At 33.1% G+C, this 23,808-nt stretch overlaps 1 protein-coding gene across 4 annotated transcripts in view; it reads right to left on the bottom strand.

Annotated features, from left to right (window-relative positions):
- The window catches only part of PDS5A (PDS5 cohesin associated factor A), a 118,225-nt gene that overhangs the window by 45,196 nt on the left and 49,221 nt on the right, over positions 1-23,808 (bottom strand). For all 4 annotated transcript variants that reach the window (XM_064487327.1, XM_064487322.1, XM_064487330.1 and 1 more), the window contains exons 9-17: positions 23,089-23,204; positions 17,176-17,270; positions 15,861-16,006; positions 13,676-13,827; positions 12,200-12,313; positions 10,125-10,206; positions 8,682-8,730; positions 8,305-8,444; positions 3,629-3,744 (exon numbers count right to left, since the gene is read on the bottom strand). In XM_064487327.1, coding sequence (XP_064343397.1) covers positions 3,629-3,744; positions 8,305-8,444; positions 8,682-8,730; positions 10,125-10,206; positions 12,200-12,313; positions 13,676-13,827; positions 15,861-16,006; positions 17,176-17,270; positions 23,089-23,204 — 1,010 coding nt within the window. The remainder of the gene's footprint in view (positions 1-3,628; positions 3,745-8,304; positions 8,445-8,681; positions 8,731-10,124; positions 10,207-12,199; positions 12,314-13,675; positions 13,828-15,860; positions 16,007-17,175; positions 17,271-23,088; positions 23,205-23,808) is intronic.

Raw genomic sequence — 23,808 nt, 5'->3', positions numbered from 1 at the left:
TAATGGAGGCTTTGAGTAAAAACTGTAATTTTCTATACCTTATCTTCTTACCTCCTCGAATTTGTATCTATCATTTTTTCACGTCATCGGGGAAGATTTCATTCTTCCTGTTCTGTTTCTTTAGGGATACTGTTCTATCATAGTTCTGTTCCTTTTAGCCCATCTTCAACCTCTCTTCTTTTAATACCTTTTTTTAGCCTTTAATCACTTACTGTGATGTTAAACCAGAAGCCAAATAGGAAAAAATCAACTGGTTCCCCGACTATCCCATTTATGCCCACAGAAGAGCATTAGGTAAGGGGCAGGTGGACCAGCTAAGAGCTGGGATTCTTTCCCTGCTGAGGGAGTCCCAAACAAGGGTTTATGCCCTTTTATAGAACAGAGAGAAGGGAGAGGAGAAGGGTCAGGAGTGGAAAAGTACTCAGTCAGAGATGAGAAGATATTTTCATAGCTTCTACTTTCCCCCTCCTGATAACGAGATCTTGGCAGAGACACCTGGGAAAAGCCTTGGCTCAGGACCTCCTTACCCCGATATACTCATAAGGAGGCCTCAAATGGAGGCATCTGGGTTCAGAACACAGCCACATGCAAGGCCATGGACTGTAAGCTCCCGAGTTCTTGACTGCAACTTCTTTCAGAGAATGCAGTGCATTGCCTGTGTACAAAGTTTGGTGCATGGAGGGCAGTTTTCCCCAATGAGGCCTTCCAGATAAAGTCTTTGTAACTGACTAGGGTTGAGCTTGAAAAATCACACACAGGATTTGGCCTGAATTCAAGACTCTTCAATACCTTTTAAAGGTATTTAAATATTCAAAATTCCTTCATTAAAAACAACAAAAAAAGACCCTTCTTCAAACTTACTCTCTGCATCATCTCATTTTTCTCCTTTGCTTTTTATAGCTAAACTGTTTATACTGGCTCCCCCAGATAAACGGGGAACATTTATCTCCTATAGCAGTTTAGAGGTATGACAGGGTATATAGCCCTTTGGTTTTCTCAGACCTCAAGGTGGCCAGGTGGGATATAGTGGACTCCTACTGAGCTAGGCCAGTCACCTCTAGGCTTGAACAGTTTTCTCTGCTCAATATTTCCTTTGTGTACACATGATGTGGATGTGGAAGGACTATCTTATGCCCTTCTCAATTGATGGTAATCTGATTCACCCTTGCTAACCAAAGAAACTATTCTGGGCATTGTGTTGTTTTTCTATTTTCTAAATTCAACGGATACTTTTTTAGTACTTATTTCACTCTTGGTAGCATCTGACCCCTGACCTTTTAGTCCCTCTTTGGCTTCTGTGATACCACTTTCCTGATTTTCTACTTTTGACCATGCCTCCATTAAAACATTTTTCAAATTTAATAAATTCCTTATCTTTTGCCAGCTTCTTAACTGCTAATTTTCTGCAGGATTCAGTCCTCAACCTTTTTCCTTTTAAATTGTACACTCTCTCCAGGTTTTAATCATTACTACAATTACTACTTCACTTTCAACCACTATCTACAGACCAATAACTAACTGTAGTATGCATATGTATATTTGTATGGACATAAGTCTGAGGGAAATATAACAAAATAAATAAATAAATTTAAAAATGGTTGTATTTATAATGATTTTCTACTATTCCCAATCCTTTCTTCCCAAATCTTTCATCATGGTTGAAGTACATGCAATTTTCTAAATACCTACTGATTCCTTTTGCCTTTGTTCTTTTATGTCTGCTAGAATAGCTACTAACACTCATTCAGCACTTACTGTGTGTGAGGCATTATGCTAAGTGCTTTACATATTCATGTGTTATTTCAGCCTCTCAACAACTCCACTGAGTAGTAATTATTATTATTGTTCTTATTTTAAAGATGAGAAAATTAAAGCTCAGAGCAGTTTAAATAACTTACCCAATGCCATGGGGCTAGTGGCCTGGTCTGCTCTTGCCCTGCAATCTTCACCTTGCCAATCTACTAGAATTCCTACTGATCTTTCACTACCCATATTATATACCATCTATTTCAGGAACCTTCCCTAGTAACAAGCCTATCTCACAGTCTGGGTTAGGTAGGTAGCTCTCCTTCCCCAGTTACCCAATGTACTTTACAAATTGCTCCATTAAATGTAATGTTAAATGAATCATCAAGGCTTTTATCTGCAATTTATATTCCATGAATATTTGGTTACATGGAAGGAGTATTATGACATATTTCCCAGAAAAATTAATGGGAATTTTGCATAAAATTAGTCTCTTTGAAATCCTAACCACAAGTTGTTTTCTCTGAGTCCAAACAACCATGAAGCTATCGAAAAAAAATTGAGTTTTTGGTCTTTTAAGATTGTAGATCAAACACTAGCTTATTATAATTTACTAAAGTAACGAAACCCTGTGAGGCCTCATGGAGACAAATAGCAGAGGTTTCCTGATGCCATTATATGTCTCTTTCAAAGTCAATATGCAAAGGTAAGAGTGCTCAAGTCTGTCATTTCCTTGATTTATCCCATTAAAATCAAATGGTATAGAGCAAAGAATCTCAGTTTAAGTTATTATAGTTTTTTGTCATCACCCAGCTGTGGAACATACCACTTAGTCTCTCTGAAACCTTAGTTTTCTTATTTGCAAATAAGGAAGTAAAAGGATAAGGAAATCTTAGTTAAAAAACCCCCCAAACCCCACATTACCATTATGAACTAAATTATGTACTCCCTAAATTTATATGCTGAAATCCTAGCCTCCAGTACCTCAGAATGTGACTATATTTGGAAATAGGGCCTTTAAAGAGATAATTAAGGTAAACTGAGGTCAAATGGGTGGGCGATAATCCTCAATGACTGTTGTCCATATATGAAGAGGAGATTACGACATTGATGTGTAAGGAAAGCAAGGAGGAGGTTATCTGCACGCTATGAGAGAGGTTCAGGAGAAATTAAACTTGTTGATACCTTGATCTTGGACTGCTAGCCTCCAGAATGTGAGAAAATAAATTTCTGTTGTTTTAGTCACACAGTCTATGACATTTTGTTATGGCAGCCGTAGCAAATGAAAAGAATTGGTATTTCAATACAACCAAAGCAGTGATTCACATAAGATGAAAGAACTAATACCTAGAACCAGGTCTCCTAATCCAAGGCTGTTTGAAAAAAGAGTCAATAAATGCTATTTAGTAATCTAACGTGAAAAGAAAGATATATAGCTAACCTACAGGAAAAATGCTTAGGGCAAGGGAAAAGTATTCACACAAGTTTACAATGGGAAATCATTAGAAACAACTGAAATGTATGAAATTATGGGAACAGTTAAGAACAATAGCTGTCACTGTTTGTTATGCTAGGCTACTTACTTTTTATATATTTATCACTAATCCACAATCATCCAACAAGGAGACGTTATACCCACATTAAAGTTAAAAATAAATTAAAAACTCATAAATTAGAGAACTTTCCCCAAAGCCACTAAGCTGGTAAGTAACAGATATATATTTTGAAAGCAGATTAGTCTAATGGCAATCTTGTGCTCCTTTCAAAATACTATTCTGCAGAGAACCTTTTTAGGTCTCCTTAGGGACCTAGAATTTAAATTTACAACACTGTAGTTTCAGACTATAGTCTTATTTTTGAGTGAATATATTTCCTAGCTTACCTTATAGCTTCTGAATCAATGTGCACAGGTGCAATTCTTTCCAACAGAAATTTGACCATCTCTAGAAAAGGATTTGTTGGCTGCTTAGGATTTGCAAGTTTCCGAGCTATTTCTCTCTATAGGAAGGAAAGAGTTTTACCATTAAGTCTGATTCTCTTTCATGTTTTTCAAAATAAAGATGACTGAGCATCAAAAGCATTTAAAGATTCAAAACCATCAGATGTTAAAAAAACACAAAAAAAAACAAAAAAACTTTTTTCTGCTTTACACCCTGGCTAAAATTATATACTGATTAGGGAATCACTACAAAACCTGGACTTGAGAGAAGAGAAAGGGGGGTGACATGGTATGACTTATGCCTTTTATCTCATATTTCTCCCATGAAATTACTGCTTAGTAAACAATCTCTTTAATGCACTACTTTTGAAAAAATTAAAAAACAACTTGTACTTTCATGGGTACGTTTTATTGGTTTACTTCTTAATTTGAAAAAAAAATTGTGTTTTATTTATGTCAACAATTTGTTTTTTTAAAGAGAAGAGAATTCATTCATAAATTTATAAAGTTTTTCAGTTCTAGAAGAACATAATTCAAAGATGGTGGAATTATATCAAACAGCTCTTACAAAGAAAAGACATTACTGCTGGAAGTTTGCAAAGAATATAAGGACTTAATGATTACAGAGATGGATTCCTCCAAAGACAAGATTAAATTTACAATGTGCTGGGCACTGGGAAAGAAATTTACTTTAATAACAAGGCTTTTAATTCACTATCTCTGATGAGTAAATGTAAATGTTAGCTGAGAAGATAATGCATATTAAAACGTCCTCCAAACTATAAAGCAGTAATAAATGATAGTCACTCTATTAATAAGTATTTTTTTCATAAAAAAATCTAATGATATTTTTCCAGGGGGATAAAGGAAAAAAAAATTCCTAGTTTCAGAGACGTCTTGACACAAATTAATTATAAGGGTCATACTAAATTAGATACCATCCATATTAGTTATTAGAGTGTAAATCCGAAGGAACAGATTCTGAAAAAAACTTTTTAGTCATTAAGAGATGCCTGATTTATTTTGTAAGGTGCAATTAACTGGGCAAAACTTCAGCATTTGGGAAAATAATATTTTAAGCAGTACTCAGTCTTCATATAATTTGCTCTAAGTCACACACACACATATTTAAAATCTGAACTTGAAGACTATATTATCTTTTGAAATCAATTTTTTTTTTGTGCAGGTCTCCCAAAGAGGTGATTTTCCCCCACTCTGTATTGAATTTAATTGCTTTAACAAAGTCAGTGACTGTCTAACAACAAATACACCTCTGGAAAATTGCTAGACAAACTATATATAAGTAATAACAAATGGAAAAGCATTAGGGAAGACAGTTATGATACTACCTAGTCCTGTATATGGTACTATATAAGCATAGAAAAATAAAAAAGGAAATGCTAAAGGGAAAAAGAAAAATTCACATTTAAACACAGTAATAGCACTATATAAAATATACCACTGTATATAAACAATAATATTAGACAGTTTTAAAAACTTGGTGTTTCTGTAATCCCACATAACAATCTTACATTTAGGTAACCCTTCATAATCACATTTTATATACGTAATATTTAGATAATCTCTCATAACAACTATTTTAAAATATGACATGTGTCAAGAATCTTAAGTGATACTGGGGATAAGCAGCAAGCCAAATTAGTTTGTGGCAGGTAATAGCAGCAACTAAACAGTTTCCTGTTTTCTTTACACATTCAAGAAAAAAAATAAGGATACTCACACGTACTGTGCATCCCAGTGTTTGTCATGTGTATGTAATACCATAGAATTACTATTTATTTACATCTTAAAGGGCAGTGCAGGGGGCCTTCTATTAGGCCATACATAAAATTTCACTCGATCTTATTCATTTAACAATCCTATGACACTGACAATATTTAGAGATGAAGAAAATGAGGCTCAAAAATAGTGAGTAACTTACTAAAGGTCACACTGATAGTAACTGTTACAGCTGAAATTCAAACCTAGGACTGCCTCAAATGCTGAATTAACAACCTTCATGGAAAATCTTAAAATTTGGGAACAATTATCATAGGAAGGTTCTAGAGGATAAAATAACAAGCAGAGCTGAAGCTATGGTAAATAAGTGGTCCTTTTCTAGAATCAAGGTGTGGAAACTCAAAACTTGAAGTCTAAAGAAAAAGCAAATCTATATAGCACAGATCTCAATACCATTGCTCACCCTCTCACTACAGCATCATGCATAGTCGTTTTACTCCACAGTATGTATCTATTCATATTTCTTGTTTAAAGTATTTTTGCTAAAAATGTTCAGGATTGGAACTGAGGCAAAGGGGGAGAAAACTATCAGAATCTCCATTCTTACTAAGTAATGTTCACCTCTTAAGAAGTAGGAAGCTACTGTCATTTAGAAAAGAGGTGATGGTAAATACACATTAGTAGGAGACAGAGAAGGGACTCCCAAAGATGGAATAAAAGCCACAAAGAATGACAGAAACTAATTTTATGTTTATATATTTCTTCTCCTTCAGAATGAAACTATTAGGTAAAAAGGAATGTGGATATTAAAGCATACGTGTAACTAATATCAAAAGCCCTTGCAGAAAAGGACAAAATGATACAGATGTTCTGAAAAACAGCAAAAACTATTCTAACAGTGGTTGTTTTCCTGAGCATTTAAGGCTGTTGTTAAGTCCTACTTTACACAAGAGAATACATAGATTAAAAAATGTGCTTAGAATATACAACGTTAAGAGCTAAGAGAGAAATGACTGTGAAACTATTTACCATAGAAAATGAAGTTAAAAATGTGAAGAGTAGAAATTTTTTCTTCTAGAACAGAGTTCTATTAGCCATTTTGTGGCCCATTACTTAAACATCCTCAGAATAACCTCCCCTCCAAAAAGGCATCATTATCTTGCTCTTTCCAGTGCAAGCACAGTCAGTCCTCATCTCTACTTTCCTGGTTCCTAAAATCAGAAGCACTGATTGGCTGCATTGCATGACTGCAGTATTCATCCTGAGGTGTTCTGGTTACATCTGTTTTGCATATACTTTTTGGATTTGGAAACTCTTAGATATTTCTGGTCTGGCAAACAGCAGGAATTCACATTACTGCCATTTTTCAAACTTAAGCCCAAGTCCTACTTTTTTCTCAGACCAAATAATACCACTTGATTGTTTGTTCTCAAGGTCCGTATTTCTTGAGCAGTACTCTAGCAATACAGTACAGCTTGTGCTGGTTCTTGCAAACAATGATGGAATGTATAGAAAGAACACTATCGTGGGTCTATGAGATCTGGACTCTACCTGCAGCTCAGCCACTATAACTAGCTGTGAAACACTGAATGAGAAACTTCACCTTCTTAAAATTCAATTTCCTTATCTGTAAAATAAAGTGGTTAAGTCAATTATCTCTAGGGTATTTTCAAGCTATTTCATTCTATGATCCAACTTATAATAATAGATGCCCTGTAGGACATAGTATTCTGAAACTAGAATTCTAAATGCCAAATATGTAAATGAAATCTTTAGACGTTCTCAGCAAACCACCCAGCTCAGAAATGCAAAGACTGAGGTAGTCTGAGTAGTTGGCACATCCACATCCCTAGGTCCAAAGGAAGAGCCCACTGCTCCCTTCCCTAACATGTTTCCCCCCAACTTCATCCTAATTACTACTCGTTTTAGACCCACTTAGAGATCCTATATTCCTGCCAGGCCTGTATCCCTACTAGATTGAAAAAACAAAAACAAAAAACCTACTCCATGCTCCCAGAAGACTTGTATATATATATTATAGTCTTTATCCCTTATCACATATTTAAATAATTATCCCACTCTAATTCTTTCCAGAACAAAGTTAGACAGAAATAACAAATGATTTTCTTTCTCTTATTCATCTCTGTAAGCTGGGTCCAAGCATAGTGTTTGTCATATATGTGTAATAGCATAGAAATACAATTCACTTAAATCCTAAAGGGTAGTGCAGGGTCAAATATCTGTATCTATATATATCTCCTCTTAACAACCCTGCGAGGTTGTTAACACTTACAGGCAATAAACATGAGGCTCAAAGATACTGAAGAACTTACTAAAGGTTATACTGGTAGTAATTGATATGAATGAAATTAGAGAACTGTCTCATAAAATGCTGAATAAATGAATGAAGTTTTCCTTCCAGATGCTGTCTATAATTCTAGTTTTCTATACAATAAATAGTTTACAAACATAATGAAGACAAAAGCCTAGATAGGAATTATCTATAAATGCACATATGGCAATGTAACTATTGCTGATTTACCAACAAGGGTTTTTTCTGTGCTAATGCATGGGAGAAGAAAATACATACACACACAAGCCTTTAGAAAATTCTTATTTACCTAATGAGTGTCTACTAAATACACAGCATTTTATCTTGCTCAATTCCTAGGACCACTTAATGTTTTTCCTGCAATTTGGCTGATGAGTGGTAAGTAAAGAGAACTAAGTTGAGCACAGATCTATTTGTAGGTAATTCAGAGCTCATAATATTGTTAAACTCATACAAATAAAATAATCTATGTATAGCAGGCTTTAATGAAATAAAAGCTTCTATAAGCAAAGCTAGGAGAACAAATGTGGAAGTATAATTTACTAACCACACAAACATCTGCCTGTTTGCATGAACAGGTCGGGCTGATTAACAACTCCAACTGAGACCGCAGTTTCTCATCATCCCCAAGAACCTGGTTAAATTTCTTCACAAAATCTTGTGCTTTCCCAGGGTCAGGCAAATTCTCTATAAAATTAAAAAAGAATCAATATTACAAAAGAAAGACTACTCTACTAAACTAAAAGCAAGCTGTCTTAAAAAATAATTTTAAGCCATCAAAACATAATCAGCCTACCTGGTTCTTAGAAATAAAATTAATAAGGGAAGAATTATTTTTGTCTTACTTAGTATTAAATTGATAGTTTCACCGGGTAAATTATTTGATGTTTATTATGTATCTATGGAGCCAACAAACATACTCACTTGCTATGGTCATCAGTTTTCCAAACATGGCGGAACAGTTAGCCTCTGACTGAAATTTAAAATAAAAATAAAAGAAGTCATATGTGCTAACAAATTTCTTTAAGAAAATTTATACACAGTATTGGATATTTTCTATTTTTAATTAATTAAATTGTTTTTGGTGGGGGAGGTAATTAGGTTTATTTATTTATTTATTCTTAGAGGAAGTACTGGGGATTGAACCCAGGACCTCATGCATGATAATCATGTGCTCTACCACTTGAGTTATACCTTTCCCACCTGGATATTAAAAAAAAAAAAAAAAAAAATCCATCACAATCTACCCACTAGAACAGTGCTTACCATATCTACACCCTATGTTGATAATGAAGTACGGAGTAGCAACAACAATTAAGTTAGCACAAATGCAGGAAAGGAGACGTCAGAAGAAAGGTATTTAAAAATTTTAAAAAGAATATACAACTTTCCTAGGAAAATAATCTTGCCAGAAGATCGAACAGAAGATAATGAAAATAATTATCATATCAAAATTACTGTGAAACCATACACCAAAGAAATAAACTAAAAATGTGAAGAGTAGAAAAATTTTCTTTCTGAATAAAGTTCTATTAGCTACTTTGTGGCCCAAATGTTAAAATGATCACCTCCCTTCTTACTTCACTTTCCTCCATTGCAATGAAGTTTTATTTTATTATTTAATTTGTATGAAATCTCAGTAATTGGGATCTGCTGTTTTTGTTAAAAGTTTTGTTGGATCAGTCATGTCCATTTATCTGCATACTATCTATGACTGCTTCTATACCACAAAGGCAGAGTCAAGTAGTTCACCAGAGAGTGTATGGCTGGCAAAGCCTACATTTTTATTATCTGGTCGATTACAAAAAAAGGTTCGAAAACCCTTGTTTTAGCATCCATGGGCACTGAGGAGTCTCTGTCTATGGTTCCCTGGCTAAGAACATCTATTCTAGCAAATATATTCAGAAATATACTAAGAGATTATTCAAGTTTCTTTCCCTCATGTTCCAGAAAACATTGGGCAGAATTTGTTAATTTGATTTGGCATATTTATAGGATTGATACCAATCATGACACTGACTACAGCTAAGGACCAAAAATCACAGAGCAAAAATATATTATGACTTCTAATGTAATTTTATCTTGAGGTTTAATTCTAATTTGAAAATTGATAAACTATGTATAAATTCCTAGTGTCTAAATGCTTGATAAACTAGAAAACACCATTTCCTTGTTCATGCTGGAAAGTAAGATTTTGTTATACTCATGTGAAATGGAAATTTAGCTTGGGTAACTACAGAAATTGTTTAACTGACATTCAGAAAATAAAACACTTGAGATACTTTTTGCCTACTTGATTATATATAACTTCAGAAAAACTAACAATGACTATAACAAACCATAAATTTAAACAAATCATGAACCTACTGTAGGCTGCTTGTGTAAATCCAATAGTTCTCGTACGTGACTTCTAAGCATGTTCTGACACTTCCACATTTCATTGAGAGCTCTGTAAATAGTTATAAACATGAAAAAAAATAACAATACTGGTAACTATTCAACCTTACTACTTATTGCACAGAGTAGATACATCATTCTACATCTACATAAAATTTTAAGCACCAGAAAATTTATTTATTAGGATTAAGATAGTTCAGTTTGAAATAGTAAATATAAGGCTTCTTATGAGAGAAAATATTTGAGATGTTTAGAAGGATGGATAAGATCTTGTGAGGTAAATGAGGAATTGAAAGACATTCCAAGCAGAGGTAGCTAGAACGTTCTGGTACTAAAAAAAGATAAAATGTCATAGAAGTGCATGGAACATACAGGAAAGTTAAAAATATTTTTTATAGGCTAGGAGCACACAGTGTGAGTAGGAGAGCATCAGGAAGCTGAAACATACTATAGAAAGGATCAGATCATCTAAGACCTTTTTATGCCAGGCTATGGGGGTATGCATGAAGGAACGTGGACCATTTCAAAAAAACAAGTTTCACAGAAATGATGCAGATTCAAGATGCCAAATTTAAATTGAATTTGTTTATTCTAGACTCTTCTCTCCATGAAAGCAGATTTTCTTTTCTCACAAACTCTCTTCATAGTTTCAGGTGCCCAGAGGACTTCTGGGAAACAAGTTTATCTCTGAGTATTCTTTGCCAAATATTTTGAAATATAAATAGAGACCAAGACCTTAAGCCAAAGGTTTACTACCTATAGTGAACATTAGGATCCATTTACAAATCCTTTTTTTTTTTTTAAAAATGATGGCTAAAGCCTCCTAATATACTGCAACAAGGATATGTTACTCTATGAAACTTCTGCTGAAAATGCATAATCTCAATCTAATAATAAGGAAATACTAGATGAACCCCAAATGAGAGAACATTCTACAGATGCAATACTCTTCTGAAAAATGTCAAAGTCATAAAGACAAAGACTGATAATGGTTCTAAATTAAAAGAGACTAGAGACAATGACAAATATGCAATGTGTTACAAAAAGGAGAAAAAAAAATCCGTAAAGGACATTTGGACAATTGAGGAAATTTGAATACACACTGGATTAGACAATAATACTGTTATCAATATTGTATCTCCTGATTTTGATTAGGGTACTCTAGTGATATTAGAGAACATCCTTGTTCTTAGCAAATATAAACTGAAGTGTATTAGAGACAAAGGGATCCAATGGTTCAGAAGAAAATATGTATACAGAAATAAAGTATGTGCAAATGGTAAATGATAAAGCAAGTGGTCAAAAATGATGAAACTTGTTAAAGGGGATATCATAAAGCTTTGTGTTATTCCTGCAACTTTTCCATAAATTTGAATTTATATGAAAATTGTAGATTTATATATATAATTGTGAACTTATAAATGTATATATATAAATCTACACACACACACACATACGTTATATATGTAATGGCTGAGATTCTTATTCAAAAGAATCAGAATTCTCAATGACAGGACTGACTTACTTTTTAAAAAGCTTTATTAAAGTGCAATGTCCACACATTCTATGTGGCCTGGGGTAAAGTTTATGTTGGTTGTCTGGACAGAATTATTAATACTGCCTCCTTTCAATCTAAAAAATATCTGTTTGGACATCAATCATATAGTTACCCTACCTTGAAGTGACCTGGATATGCGCTCCTGACAAAGAACCAGGACTTAATTCTTAGGCTTAGTATGGGAGAGCTCCAATAGTGTAATCTAGATGGCAGTCAACAGGTGGCCAAAAGATAATTTTGACATAAGGTTCACTGAATCCCTGAAACCACATTACTGGCTCAGTGGACAAATACGTCTATGAATACAGGACTATTTTTGCCTTTAACTTACCTGAATTTTTATCATAAAAATTTTCTCTATAAATATTTACCTGGGGTTTTTGATTCAACTAGAATAAGCAACAACCCTATCAACGACAATTAATAAGATGAAATAATTTTATAAAATCTCCAAGAAATACTCTAAATCATTTAAAAAGTAACTTACTTGACAGCATTTGGATCCAAACTAGCATATAAATAATACAAGCACTTCATTCTCTCTTCTGTTTCCAGGTTGTGGGGGACAAGATACTGAGCAAAGATTTTCTCTACCAACAGTCTATGAAGCAAACAAAAAACCCCAAGTAATAAAATCATTCCATTTTTAGAAGCAATAGCCATTCTGTATTTTAACCACTTTATGCAAAGTTACCATACCAATAGTTACACCTGTGTGTGCAAACACAGTGGAAAAGATCAGTATGTGATCAAGGCCTTTCCTTGCAAGTATGGTTATTTTTCAGTTTAGAGCTATGATTGCTATTTCTGGCTACACTTGTTAATTTGTCAGTATGAAACATTTGTTCTAAAAGGGTTATATGTTTTTCCTAAACATGGGGTGACAGGCTGTTCCATCTATTCTTCATCAGTCTGCAGCTATACTGAATTGCTTAACACTACATATAAGGCTATGATCTCAAGAACAGCTAATTCTCAAAAAAAAAAAAAAAAAAAAAAAAACCCACCCACCAAAAAGCCCATTAATTTCCTCTAATTACACTGGCTCCTTTCCTATGTTGTCACTGAGTACAAAAAGGGGGAATCTCTCTTGAACTTCCTGAAATTTTAGCTTTTCCTATGCACATTTGATCTCCTTTCTACTTTCTAAATTCCTTACAATATTGGAATATCCTTCTTGCTAAGTTTATATTTATTTATTCAATATCACTGGAATAAGAAAATACAAAAGCTCTTCATTAGTCAGTGAAATACATATCCAATGATGCCAAAGTAGTCTAATTCAATAAAACATTGCAAAGTATTTTGCAAAAAACCAAAATCATTATTGTAATCCAATACAGAATTGTAAGCAACATTCACAAAATGAAAACAATGTAAGTTCTCATCTCAAGAAAAAAAAAGTATTTTGTAACTAAGTATGGGTACAGATGTTAAACAGTCTTACTGTGGCCATCATTTCACAATATATACAAATATAGGATCATTATGTCAATTAAAAAAAAAGCACAGTAACACCTCTAATGGTTCTTACAGTGTTGTAAGAAGGAAAAATAACTAGTATTAAATAGTGCTGTATTGCTAGGCAGTGGGCTAAGGGTCTTTACATTCATTATTTTCTTTAATCCACATGATAATTCCATAAGGAAGGCTTTATTATTACTCATTTTTAGATAAAATCAAGTGCATAAAAAAGCTAAAGCAGTTGTGCAAGAGCTAACATACAGTAAGGGGCAGAATGAACATTTGGTCTCTAGTCTCAGTACAAATCTCATGACTATTTCACTTTTATTATGCTAACTTACAATCCTGGCTAGAGTTTTATTTAAACATGATATGTGTAAATATGCAGAAAGTGATTTCTAAACTTAGAAACAAATCATTGTGAAAAAAATTAAATAGAACTTATATTTAAAAAATTAAAAGCACTTTTAAATTCATTTTACCAACATATTAGACTCACTTGTCATCGATGCTATTCTGATAATATATATGCAAAAGTTTGTCCTTTATCCAGCTGACTTTCTCTGCAGCTTCCTTTCCCGCTTCGCCATGAAGACAGTATTTCTTATAAAGTTGAGCCAGACCCATCATAGCTTCTTTTCTTACTCGCCACTAGAAAATATAAAGTTTTTTTGGATGAGCTAGATAGCAAACTTCAATATACTGCAAAATTTGCCACTTCTTTCACTAGGTTGCACAATCAAATTTCTTTATGTATAAATTGGCACAATGTTTATTTTTATAAGAGGCAGACAAACTGCTGTACCAATCATTTTGAGTATGTTCCTATTTAGAAAACAGACTATTTTCTGAAATTATCCAATGCAAATACTGCTAAATCATCTATTAATTTTTTATTTCCTTCAAAGCCAAGCAACAGTAAATAAATCTTACAGAAGATTTCATTAGATTCTGCCTAAAAAAATTTTGGTCAAGCTTTAGAAGTGATTAAAAGATAAAAGAGAAAGTGTATAATTTACTCTGCAAACAAAGGCCCTATCATCTGGAATGTTTTATCCTAGTTATATCCCTTCTGATATTAACTCAGGACATGAAGAACAAAATTTAGTATCACGATCCTAGAATTACAAAGTTGGAAAGCACCTTAGTGATTATCTTAGGTGATTTTTCCTACTTTGCAGATTAAAAGGGCAAAAGATTTACCTAGTCACATCCTAGTCAGTTAAAGATTCTTTTGGACTTAAAGAGACTGGGATGATTTACTAAGAGGAAAGAAAGGTGGTGACAAGAGGGTAGACAGAAAAGGAGACTACAAAAATCTAGAGTTAAAACAAAGATAGTATGATGGAATAAAAACAATAACCAAAAAAAGACTTGTCTCAATGACAAATCAATACTATCTTTGGTTTATTTAATACTTTCTTATAATTTTTTTTCTAAAATTTTCTCATTTGGGGGCTATTTAGTAGATGGTATAAAACTCTGTTCCTGTAACAGGTAACACAGATGCCTTTTGACATTTCTTACATGAAACTAAAGAATGTAAGCAGTGAAACCAAAGATTAAGTCCTGTTCCCACATTTTACAGAAAACAAGTTTTAGAAAGGCTATACTCAAGGTCATTTAATTCATTACACTAAATCCAGGTCCTTAAATGTCCAGTAGGTGCTATCAGACCGTAACATACTGTTATCAAGAATCAGTTACTCAACTCTTCCTAAAACTTTAAACACTGACAGAAGTAGGAGTGAAACGTTTCTAAAAGGAGGCAATAATACAAATGGCAATACCTGAAATCTGGTGTGTATAGGGGGAAGGGGATGTGGGCAGTTAACCTAACCAGTAGGGAGTGTCATTCCATTTAAATTTAAGCCAAGGGAAAAAACTCTTCAGAGATAGAATTACTGACATAGTTGAATAAGTTAAATGATGTACACTTTATCTATTTGCCTTCTGTGACTATTTTGAAAGAATTTAAAGAATACATCTTGCTGTATTTCATAACCAAGAGATACTGCATAAGTAACATGTTTAATCAGCCTGTCCTGCCTATCTGTCTGTTATTTATGGCTGAATTTATAGTTGATACTATTGCTCAGCAACTGCTATAACTGCTAAGAACTGTTGTTCTTAGTACTACTTCTTTATCAGCCCACACTTTTAACTGCATTCACTTGGAGGAAATCACACAAAAAGTAATAACTAAACATAAACCATCATTTCAGACCTAAGTTTAGCACAGCAATATGGAAACATCACTTTCATAGGAAGTATGATATTCTTTTAGTTCAATGAATCCAGCTAAGTTATATAAGACAGTTACTTTTGAAAATGCTAACTATAAGAAATAAATGCAGGTGATCAATCATTATTCTTTTGAAACTCATCATGTAAGTGAAAAGATAAACTATAACTTTAATTTAGCCGTCCTTTTTGTAAAAGTAAGCTAAAAGACAAACCCATACCTAAGATCTGAAAAACCATAGAATCCAAATACATTCATTTGTAAAGATAATTAAAAGATATGCAGAAAACATACAAATTATTAGCTCTTTAACACTGTATTAACTTGACTTTCACACAGAAAAACGTTAAATACAATAGATTGTAATTTCTATTGTATTTTGCTAACAATGTAATTAAGCACAGTAAATTACAAAGGAATAAAATTACTCAGATTTTACCCGTTTGTCCAGTGTTCTTTCCCTTACAAAGCCAAGTAGCTGATCATTTACTAAGGCAAGGTCTCTTTTGGCAGCTGTTATTATAGTAACAATGACATCATGACGAATAGCTTCTTCTGGATCATGTGATCTAACTTTCAAATATTCTATAATGAAAGAAAAAAATTAAGCTAAATGTTGGCTATAATATTTGTTATGTACAGAATGACCAAAGAAACCCAAAACAAACTAATGCTTTTAATCTTATGTCCATACTGAAACAACTGTGAAATGAGGCATAAATGAAAATTATTTTAGAGGTGGAAATACACTATCGAATCACAAAATAAACTAAATAAACTATATACCACACTGTTTGTTTTTTGCTTCAAAGTCACATCTTTTTTTTTCATTTGTCTCAAAGTTTTTTTTTTTAATTGAGTTATAGTTAGTTTACAATTTCTGGTGTACAGCACAATTTTTCAGTCATACATGAATATACATATATTCACTTTCATATTCTTTTTCACCATGAGCTACTACAAGATCTTATATATATTTCCCTGTGTTATACAGTATAAACTTGTTTATCTACTCTATATATACCTGTCAGTATCTACAAATCTCAAACTCCCAGTCTGTCCCTTCCAACCCTCCTCCCCCCAACATCTTAATAAATATTTTATATCAACTATTCTGGAAAAACCAAATCACAACAAAGTTACTGATTAGTTTAGAATTTACGTTAACAATACAAACTAAAAGATTTAAAAGAAAAATAGTAAAAATGCCGTTAGCAAATTTGCTAATAAGTATGTATCTGTATATGGCACTAAATAGTAACATTCTATGACCTCTAAAGAAAATCCCTAAATAATTATGATAACAAAATAAAAAAAGTTATTTCCTCTTTTTTGGTAAAGAGCATTTTGATACTGACTGTTTGTTACTACCAAATAAGTAGGTTCAAATGCTCTGTGTTCACATGAAGAATAAGAAATTCCAGTCTAGTTCAGAAGATAATCACTTTCCTATTTACTATTAGGTTTGTTACTATATTGAATTATTACACAGATATAATGATTTGTGCCAAAATCCAATGTCATAAGAAGAGTCTACTTCCTCAAATTATGATTTCCAAAAAACTCCAAAGGATTAAAATATGAAAATTTCAAATGTAATTTTACAGTATAAACATGAAATCATTTACTAGTCTATGACAGATACAGACTTGAAATAGTGCCAGAGTTAAATCTATTCAGAAACGGAAGTCAAAGGTCACATCTGAAATATATTTGTGAGTACTCTCTTATTTGTAATAAACCAGGTCGCTTACCTGTGAGGTCTTTTGCTAAATCTGGGTGATTCATTAAACAGTGACTGGCAAATTTCACACTTTCTAATCTGACAGGAACATGAATGTCATTAAACCTACACAGAAAAAAATTGCTAAATATTAGTTGCAAGACAAAAAAATTATTTTCAAAAAAGATATATCTAACACTATGTAAATGCCTATAAACAGTTACTGATTAGAAAATGTGTTATTACGACAGTTAATATGTTCTGAAGGAAGAATATAAAGTAATAAAGATACATAATTTCACAAAAATATTTTAAAATTTTCACCATGCTAAAACAAAAAACAGTAAAAACACATCCCCCCAGTCCAAACTACCTACTTTGCAGAGACAAAAATTGAAGAGCTTAAAATTATACTACAAAACAAACAAAAAATAAATACTCAAAATACAAAATCTTCTTGAAAAGGAAGTTTATAGGAGAAAAATACTAGGGGAATGTGAGGTAGAAAGCAAATCATATATAGAGGCAGATCTAGAAATTCAAAGATGAGGTCATACATAAAATACATGTGCCATATTGCCTTAAAGCTTCCATATGGCTGGGACCAACTTGTAACTGCACTTTTAAAGGTCTAGTATATTGTAAGAATTCAATAAATATGAAACTCAGTATGTAGATTCAAAACCTGAGCAACTCTCAAATTTTATTACTGGGTAACTTAAAAACATTTAATTATAAATAACATGATTTTACTTATTTATTTTTTACCTTTTAATCTCCCTCACCTATTTCTTTCCTCCCCCTACCCTACTCCCCTGTGGCAACCATCTGTTTGTTCTATCTATAACTCTGCTTCTGTATATTTGTTTATTTGTTTGTTTTTAAGATTCCACATATAGGCAAAATTATACAGCATTTGTCCTTCTCTGTCTGACTTAATGCAGTGAGCATATAGTCACCCTCTAGGTCCAACCATGTTGTTGCAAATGGCAAGATTTCATTCTTTTTCTTTTATGAATGAGTAATATTCCATTGTATACATATATACCACATCGACTTTATCCATTTATCTATTGATGGCTACCTGGGTTGCTTCCATAGCTTAAATACTGTAAATAATGCCACAACGAACATAGGATGCATATCTTTTCTGATTTGTGTTTTTGTTTTCTTCAGATAAATAACCAGGAATGGAATTGCTGGATCATGTAACAGTTCAATTTTTAATTTTTTGAGGAACATCCACACTGTTTTCAATAGTGGCTGTACCAATTTACAACCCCACCAACAGTACATGAGGGTTCCCTTTTCTCCACATCCTCACCAACACTTGCTATTTTTCAATTGAAATATCATCAGTTTACAATGTTGTGTCAATTTCTGGTGTACAGCATAATGTTTCAATCATACATACACATACATATATTTGTTTTCATATTTCATTATAGGTTACTACAAGATATTGAATATAGTTCCCTGTGCTATACAGAAAACACCTGTTATATATTTACTTTATATAGAGTAGTATTTGCAAACCTTGAACTTCCAGTTTATCACTTCCCACTCCCTTTCCCTCCTGGTAACCATAAATTTGTTTTTGATGTCTGTGACTCTGTTTCTGTCTTATAAATGTCTTTTTTTTTTTTTTTAAAGATTCCACATATGAGTGATATCATATGGTATTTTTTCTTTCCCTTTCTAGCTTACTTCAATTAGAATGATGAGCTCCAGGTCATCCACATTGCTGCAAATGGCAGTATTTTATTATTTTTTATGGCTGAGTAGTATTCTCCTATATATGCCAAAACTTTATCCAGTCATCTGTTAATGGACATTTAGGTTGTTTCCATGTCTTGGCTATTGTAAATAGTGCTGCTATGAACACTGGGGTGCATGTATCTTTTCAAATTACAGTTTTCTCTGTATATACGCCCAGGAGTGGGAATGCTGGATCATATGATAAGTCTATTTTTAGTTTTTTGAGGGTTCTCTATACTATTTTCCATAATGACTACACCAAATGTCTTTTTGATAATAGCCATTCTGACAGGTATGACATGATCTCGCTGGCATTCTGATTTGTATCTCCCGGGTGATTAGTGATGTTGACCATTTTTTCCTGTCTTTTGGCATCTGTATGTCTTCTTTGGAAAAGTATGTATTCAGATCCTCTGCCCAATTTTTAATTAGGTTATCTGCTTTTTGATGTTAAGTTGTATGAGTTCTTTGTACATTAACCCCTTATCACATATATCATTTGAAAATATCTTCTCCCATTCAGTAGGTGGCCTTCATTTTATTAGTTCCCTTCACTGTGCAAAACTTTTAGTTTGATGTAGTCCCAGCTGTTTATTTTTGCTTTTGTTTTCCTTGCCTGAGGAGACATAAAAAACAAAAACAAAAACAAAAACAAAACCAAAAACAACAACAAAACAAAAAAAAACCCTACTAAAACTTATGTTAAAGTGTACTTTTTTTTCTAAAAGTTTTATGGTTTCAGGTCTTAAAAGTCTTTAATTCATTTTGTATTTATTTTTGTGCATAGTGTGAGAGTAGTCTAGTGTGATTCTTTTCAGTGTAGCTCTCCTGTTTTTCCAACACCATTCACTGGAGGCTGTCTTTTCCCCATTGCGTATTCCTGCCACCTTTGTTGCAGATTAACTGTCCATATAAGTGTGGGTTCATCTCTATGGTGTTTATTCTATTCCATTGATCTATGTGGCTATTTTTCTGCCGGTATCATCCTGTTTTGATGACCATATCTTTGTAGCATAGCGTGAAAGCTGGGAGTTTTGTTCTCTCTCAAGATTGTTTTGACTATTTGAGGGTCCTTTGTGTTTCCATACAAATTTTAGAATTATTTGTTCTAGCTCTGTGAAAAACACCGTTTGTATTTTAACAAGGACTGCACTGAATCAATCTGTAGATTGCCTTGGGTACTATGGTCATTTTAACAATATTAATTCTTTCAATCCATGACCACAGCTTTATTCTTCCACCTGTTTGTATATCTTCAACTTGATTCACCAGTGTCTTACAGTTTTTTGAGTATAGGTCTTTTACCTCCTCGGGTAAATATATTTCCAGGTATTTTATTCTTTTTGATGTGATTCTAAATGGGATTGTTTTCTTAATTTTTCTTTCTGTTATTTCATTGTTAGTATACAGAAATGCAACTGATTTCTGTTTATTAATTTTGTATCCTACAACTTTACTGATTCATTGATGAGCTCTAGTAGTTTTCTGGTAGCCTCTTTAGAATTTTCTATGTATGGTATCATATCATCCATAGTTTTATTTATTTTCCAATTTGGATTCCTTTTATTTCTTTCTCCTCTCTGACTGCTGTGGCTAGAACTTCCAAAACTATGTTGAATAAAAAGGGCAAGAGTGGGCATCCCTGTCTTATTCCTGATCTTAGAGGAAATGCTTTCAGCTTTTCACCATTAAGTATGTTAGCTGTGGGCTTATTATAAATGGTATTTATTATGTTGAGGTATGGTCCCTCTGTACCCACTTTGTGGAGAGGTTTTTTTTTTTAATCATAAATGGATGTTGAATTTTGTCAAAAGGTTTTTCTGCATCTATTGAGATGATCATATGATTTTTATTCTTCAGTTTGTTAATGTGATTTGTGGATACCGAACCATCCCTGCATCCCTAGGATAAATCCTACCTTGATCATGGTGTATGATCCTTTTTAATGTACTGGTGAATTTGGTTTGCTAGTATTTTGTTGAGGATTTTTGCATTTATGTTCAGCAGTGATATTGGCCTTTAATTTTTCTTTTTTGGTGGTATCTTTGGCTGGTTTTGGTATCAGAGTGACGATGGTCTTACAGAATTAGTTTGGAAGCACTCCTTCCTCTGCAATTTTTTGGAACAGTTTGAGAAGGATAGGTATTAACTCTTCTCTAAATGTTTGGCAGAATTCACCCGTGAAGCCATCTGGTCCTGGACTCTTGTTTTTTGGGAGTTGTTTTATTACTGATTCAATTTCAGCACTGGTAATTGGTCTATTCATATTTCCTATTTGTTCCTGGTTCACTCTTAGGAGATTGTACATTTGTAGGGATTTGTCCATTACTTCTAGTTGTCCACTAAATTGGTATATAAATGAACATTTATAATGTGATTTTAAATAGCAAGAAATATTTCTATTTTTGAAGTGATATTATAAAATAATCAATTAAACTAATGTTATTTAATAAATGTATTAATCTATATGGCAGTCTACTTTCTTATCCAGAGATAGCTTCAAATTTCAATAAAATTTCATTTATAATTTTCTAACTGCCAGAAAAAAATGAGAACATTACTATTCATGATCAAGTAAATTGCAAAGTATCAAAATACTTATTGCTAAATAATTAAGGAAAATAATACAGTATAACAGATACACTGGTAATATTTCCTTGTTTCTATGAATGAGAGACCCAGTATTAGGATAGCAGTGAATATAAAATTATGAATGTACGAAGCCTCTTATGATTGATTTTGTTGTTATAAATAACCTAGATGAAAAATGAACTCTTGCATTTTGGCTTAAATGTTTTTCTATAAACATTGATGTCAATCACTAGGGCAGAATCATTTGTCTATAACTGACAAATACAGTTGTTTCATTCCTTCTATTCTAAATTCTTATAAATTCAAGTTTAATTATTCAAATAATCAGTATATATACATATTAACATCTTCAAAATAGCCTGTTCTGAGCAAGTAACTTAAAACAGCATAATGTCAATGTCAAGGATTTCTCAGATTTGTTATATTTTAATATTTAACCCAGGTTATTGTAAGAATTATTATAGAGGGGAGGGTATAGCTCAGTGGTAGCGTGCTTGCTTAGCATCCACAAGGTCCTGGGTTCAATCCCCAGTACCTCCTCTAAAAATAAATAAATAAGTAAACCTAATTACCTTCCCCCACAAAAAATAAAAAATAAAATTAAAAATTAAAAAAAAGAATTATTATAGTGAATTTTCGTTAAGAAAAATTTTGAGCCCACCTTCTGAATGAGTTCAATTACACAATGATGAATCTCAAATGTTGTCCAGAATACTAACAGTAAAAACTGACTTTTCAATGAATGTCTGAAGTAAAGAAACATGTTAATGGAATTCAAGGGAGTAATTTAATAAGTTTCATAGATTTTTTTCAACCTTACCATCAAGTTGAATAGAACATAGTAATTCTAAGTGCTTGAGAAGGAACATTAAAAATGTTGATTGAGAACAACGATATTTTGGATGTGAGGGTGATCTGGCTGTGACATCTGTCACCCTATTGATCTCCAGAGTCGATTCAGCTGACCTGGCTGGCTAGGTGGATGTCCCCTTCCTCCCTCACCGCTCCATGTGCATCCCTCCCGAAGCTGTGAGCTTGGTCAAGAGGACAACCTTTCCCAGTAGAGGAGGACCGTTCTTCTCAGTCAAGGGTATATGAGGAGCTGCGCTCCCCTGCTAGAACCTCCAAACAAGCTCTCAAGAACAGTATTTTCCATTTCAAAGTCACACAATAATATCAAGTTAGTTCCAAACACACATCATGCTATTAGATAAGCTAAACATCTAAAGGATAAGCACTACTAAGCGAATAAATTGCTGGACTGAAATATGGCATGGACTGGACCATGATGTCTTCAGTCTCATGATTTAAAAATCTTAAGACTGAAAATTCTCAGATGTTGCCTATCTCTTTATTCTAATGACATTATTTTAGCACACGCAAAAAAGATTAAAATGTGTTATGTGGGTAAATAATAATCTTTCTTCACAGAAATTGTCCTACAACTTATTCTTCAAGAAACACAGCAACACAGATACAAAAGAAACAAACATATCAATTAAAGTTTTGATATGTACAGTTTTAATCAAGTGTGCCATACTGACTGGCCTCCAACATTAAATGTTAGAATCCACATAATTGTATATTCTCTTACCGTCCAAGAAAACATTGCCACAGAGGACGATTCTGTGTTGCCAAATCAGAATCTTTAGAACCAAACAATTTAGCTAGAAGTCGAACAACAGCTAATCGCTCTTCTCCATCATTGCTCTAAGGGAAAAGACAAAATAAATAAAGCCTGAGGTTTATTCACCAGATTACAGAAAATAACAAAACATTCCTGGAGAAGCTACAATTTCACATTTCTTATGACAGTAACTTTAAAATATCATGTGCTCTCATTTAACATGCTTTAAGTTGATTTGATTCCATGTTAGATCATCTGGTTCTTTGCTCTTATTTCACACCCTCCCAACTGTTAATTTATGTCTACTTCATTGCTTGTTTGCAATCTACACAGACATTTTAGAAATATGAAGATCATCAATCAGTGCTAACACTCCCTAAGAGTCCTGGAAAAAATTCTGTGAAAGGAAGAGCTGCAAATAATTCCTGCCCTAATAAAGAAAGCTTTCTACAATCTGAACTCTAACATAAACCTATATCAATTCAGGTTTTGACATATGAGGTTTTAATCAAGGATCCCCTACTGACTGGGGAAGATGAGACTGAAGAAAGTCATGAATTTGCAAAACTCATTTTAATAGAAAAGCATGGGGGGGAGGGTATAGCTCAAGTGGTAGAGCACATGCTTAGCATGCACAGGGCCTGGGTTCAATTTCCACTACCTCCTCTAAAACATAAATAAACAAAT

This window comes from Camelus dromedarius, chromosome 1, assembly GCF_036321535.1.
Source record: "Camelus dromedarius isolate mCamDro1 chromosome 1, mCamDro1.pat, whole genome shotgun sequence".
Classification (NCBI taxonomy): Eukaryota; Metazoa; Chordata; class Mammalia; order Artiodactyla; family Camelidae; genus Camelus; species Camelus dromedarius.
The sequence above is the reverse complement of the archived record's forward strand: the minus strand, read 5'-3'. Positions and strand labels throughout refer to the sequence as shown.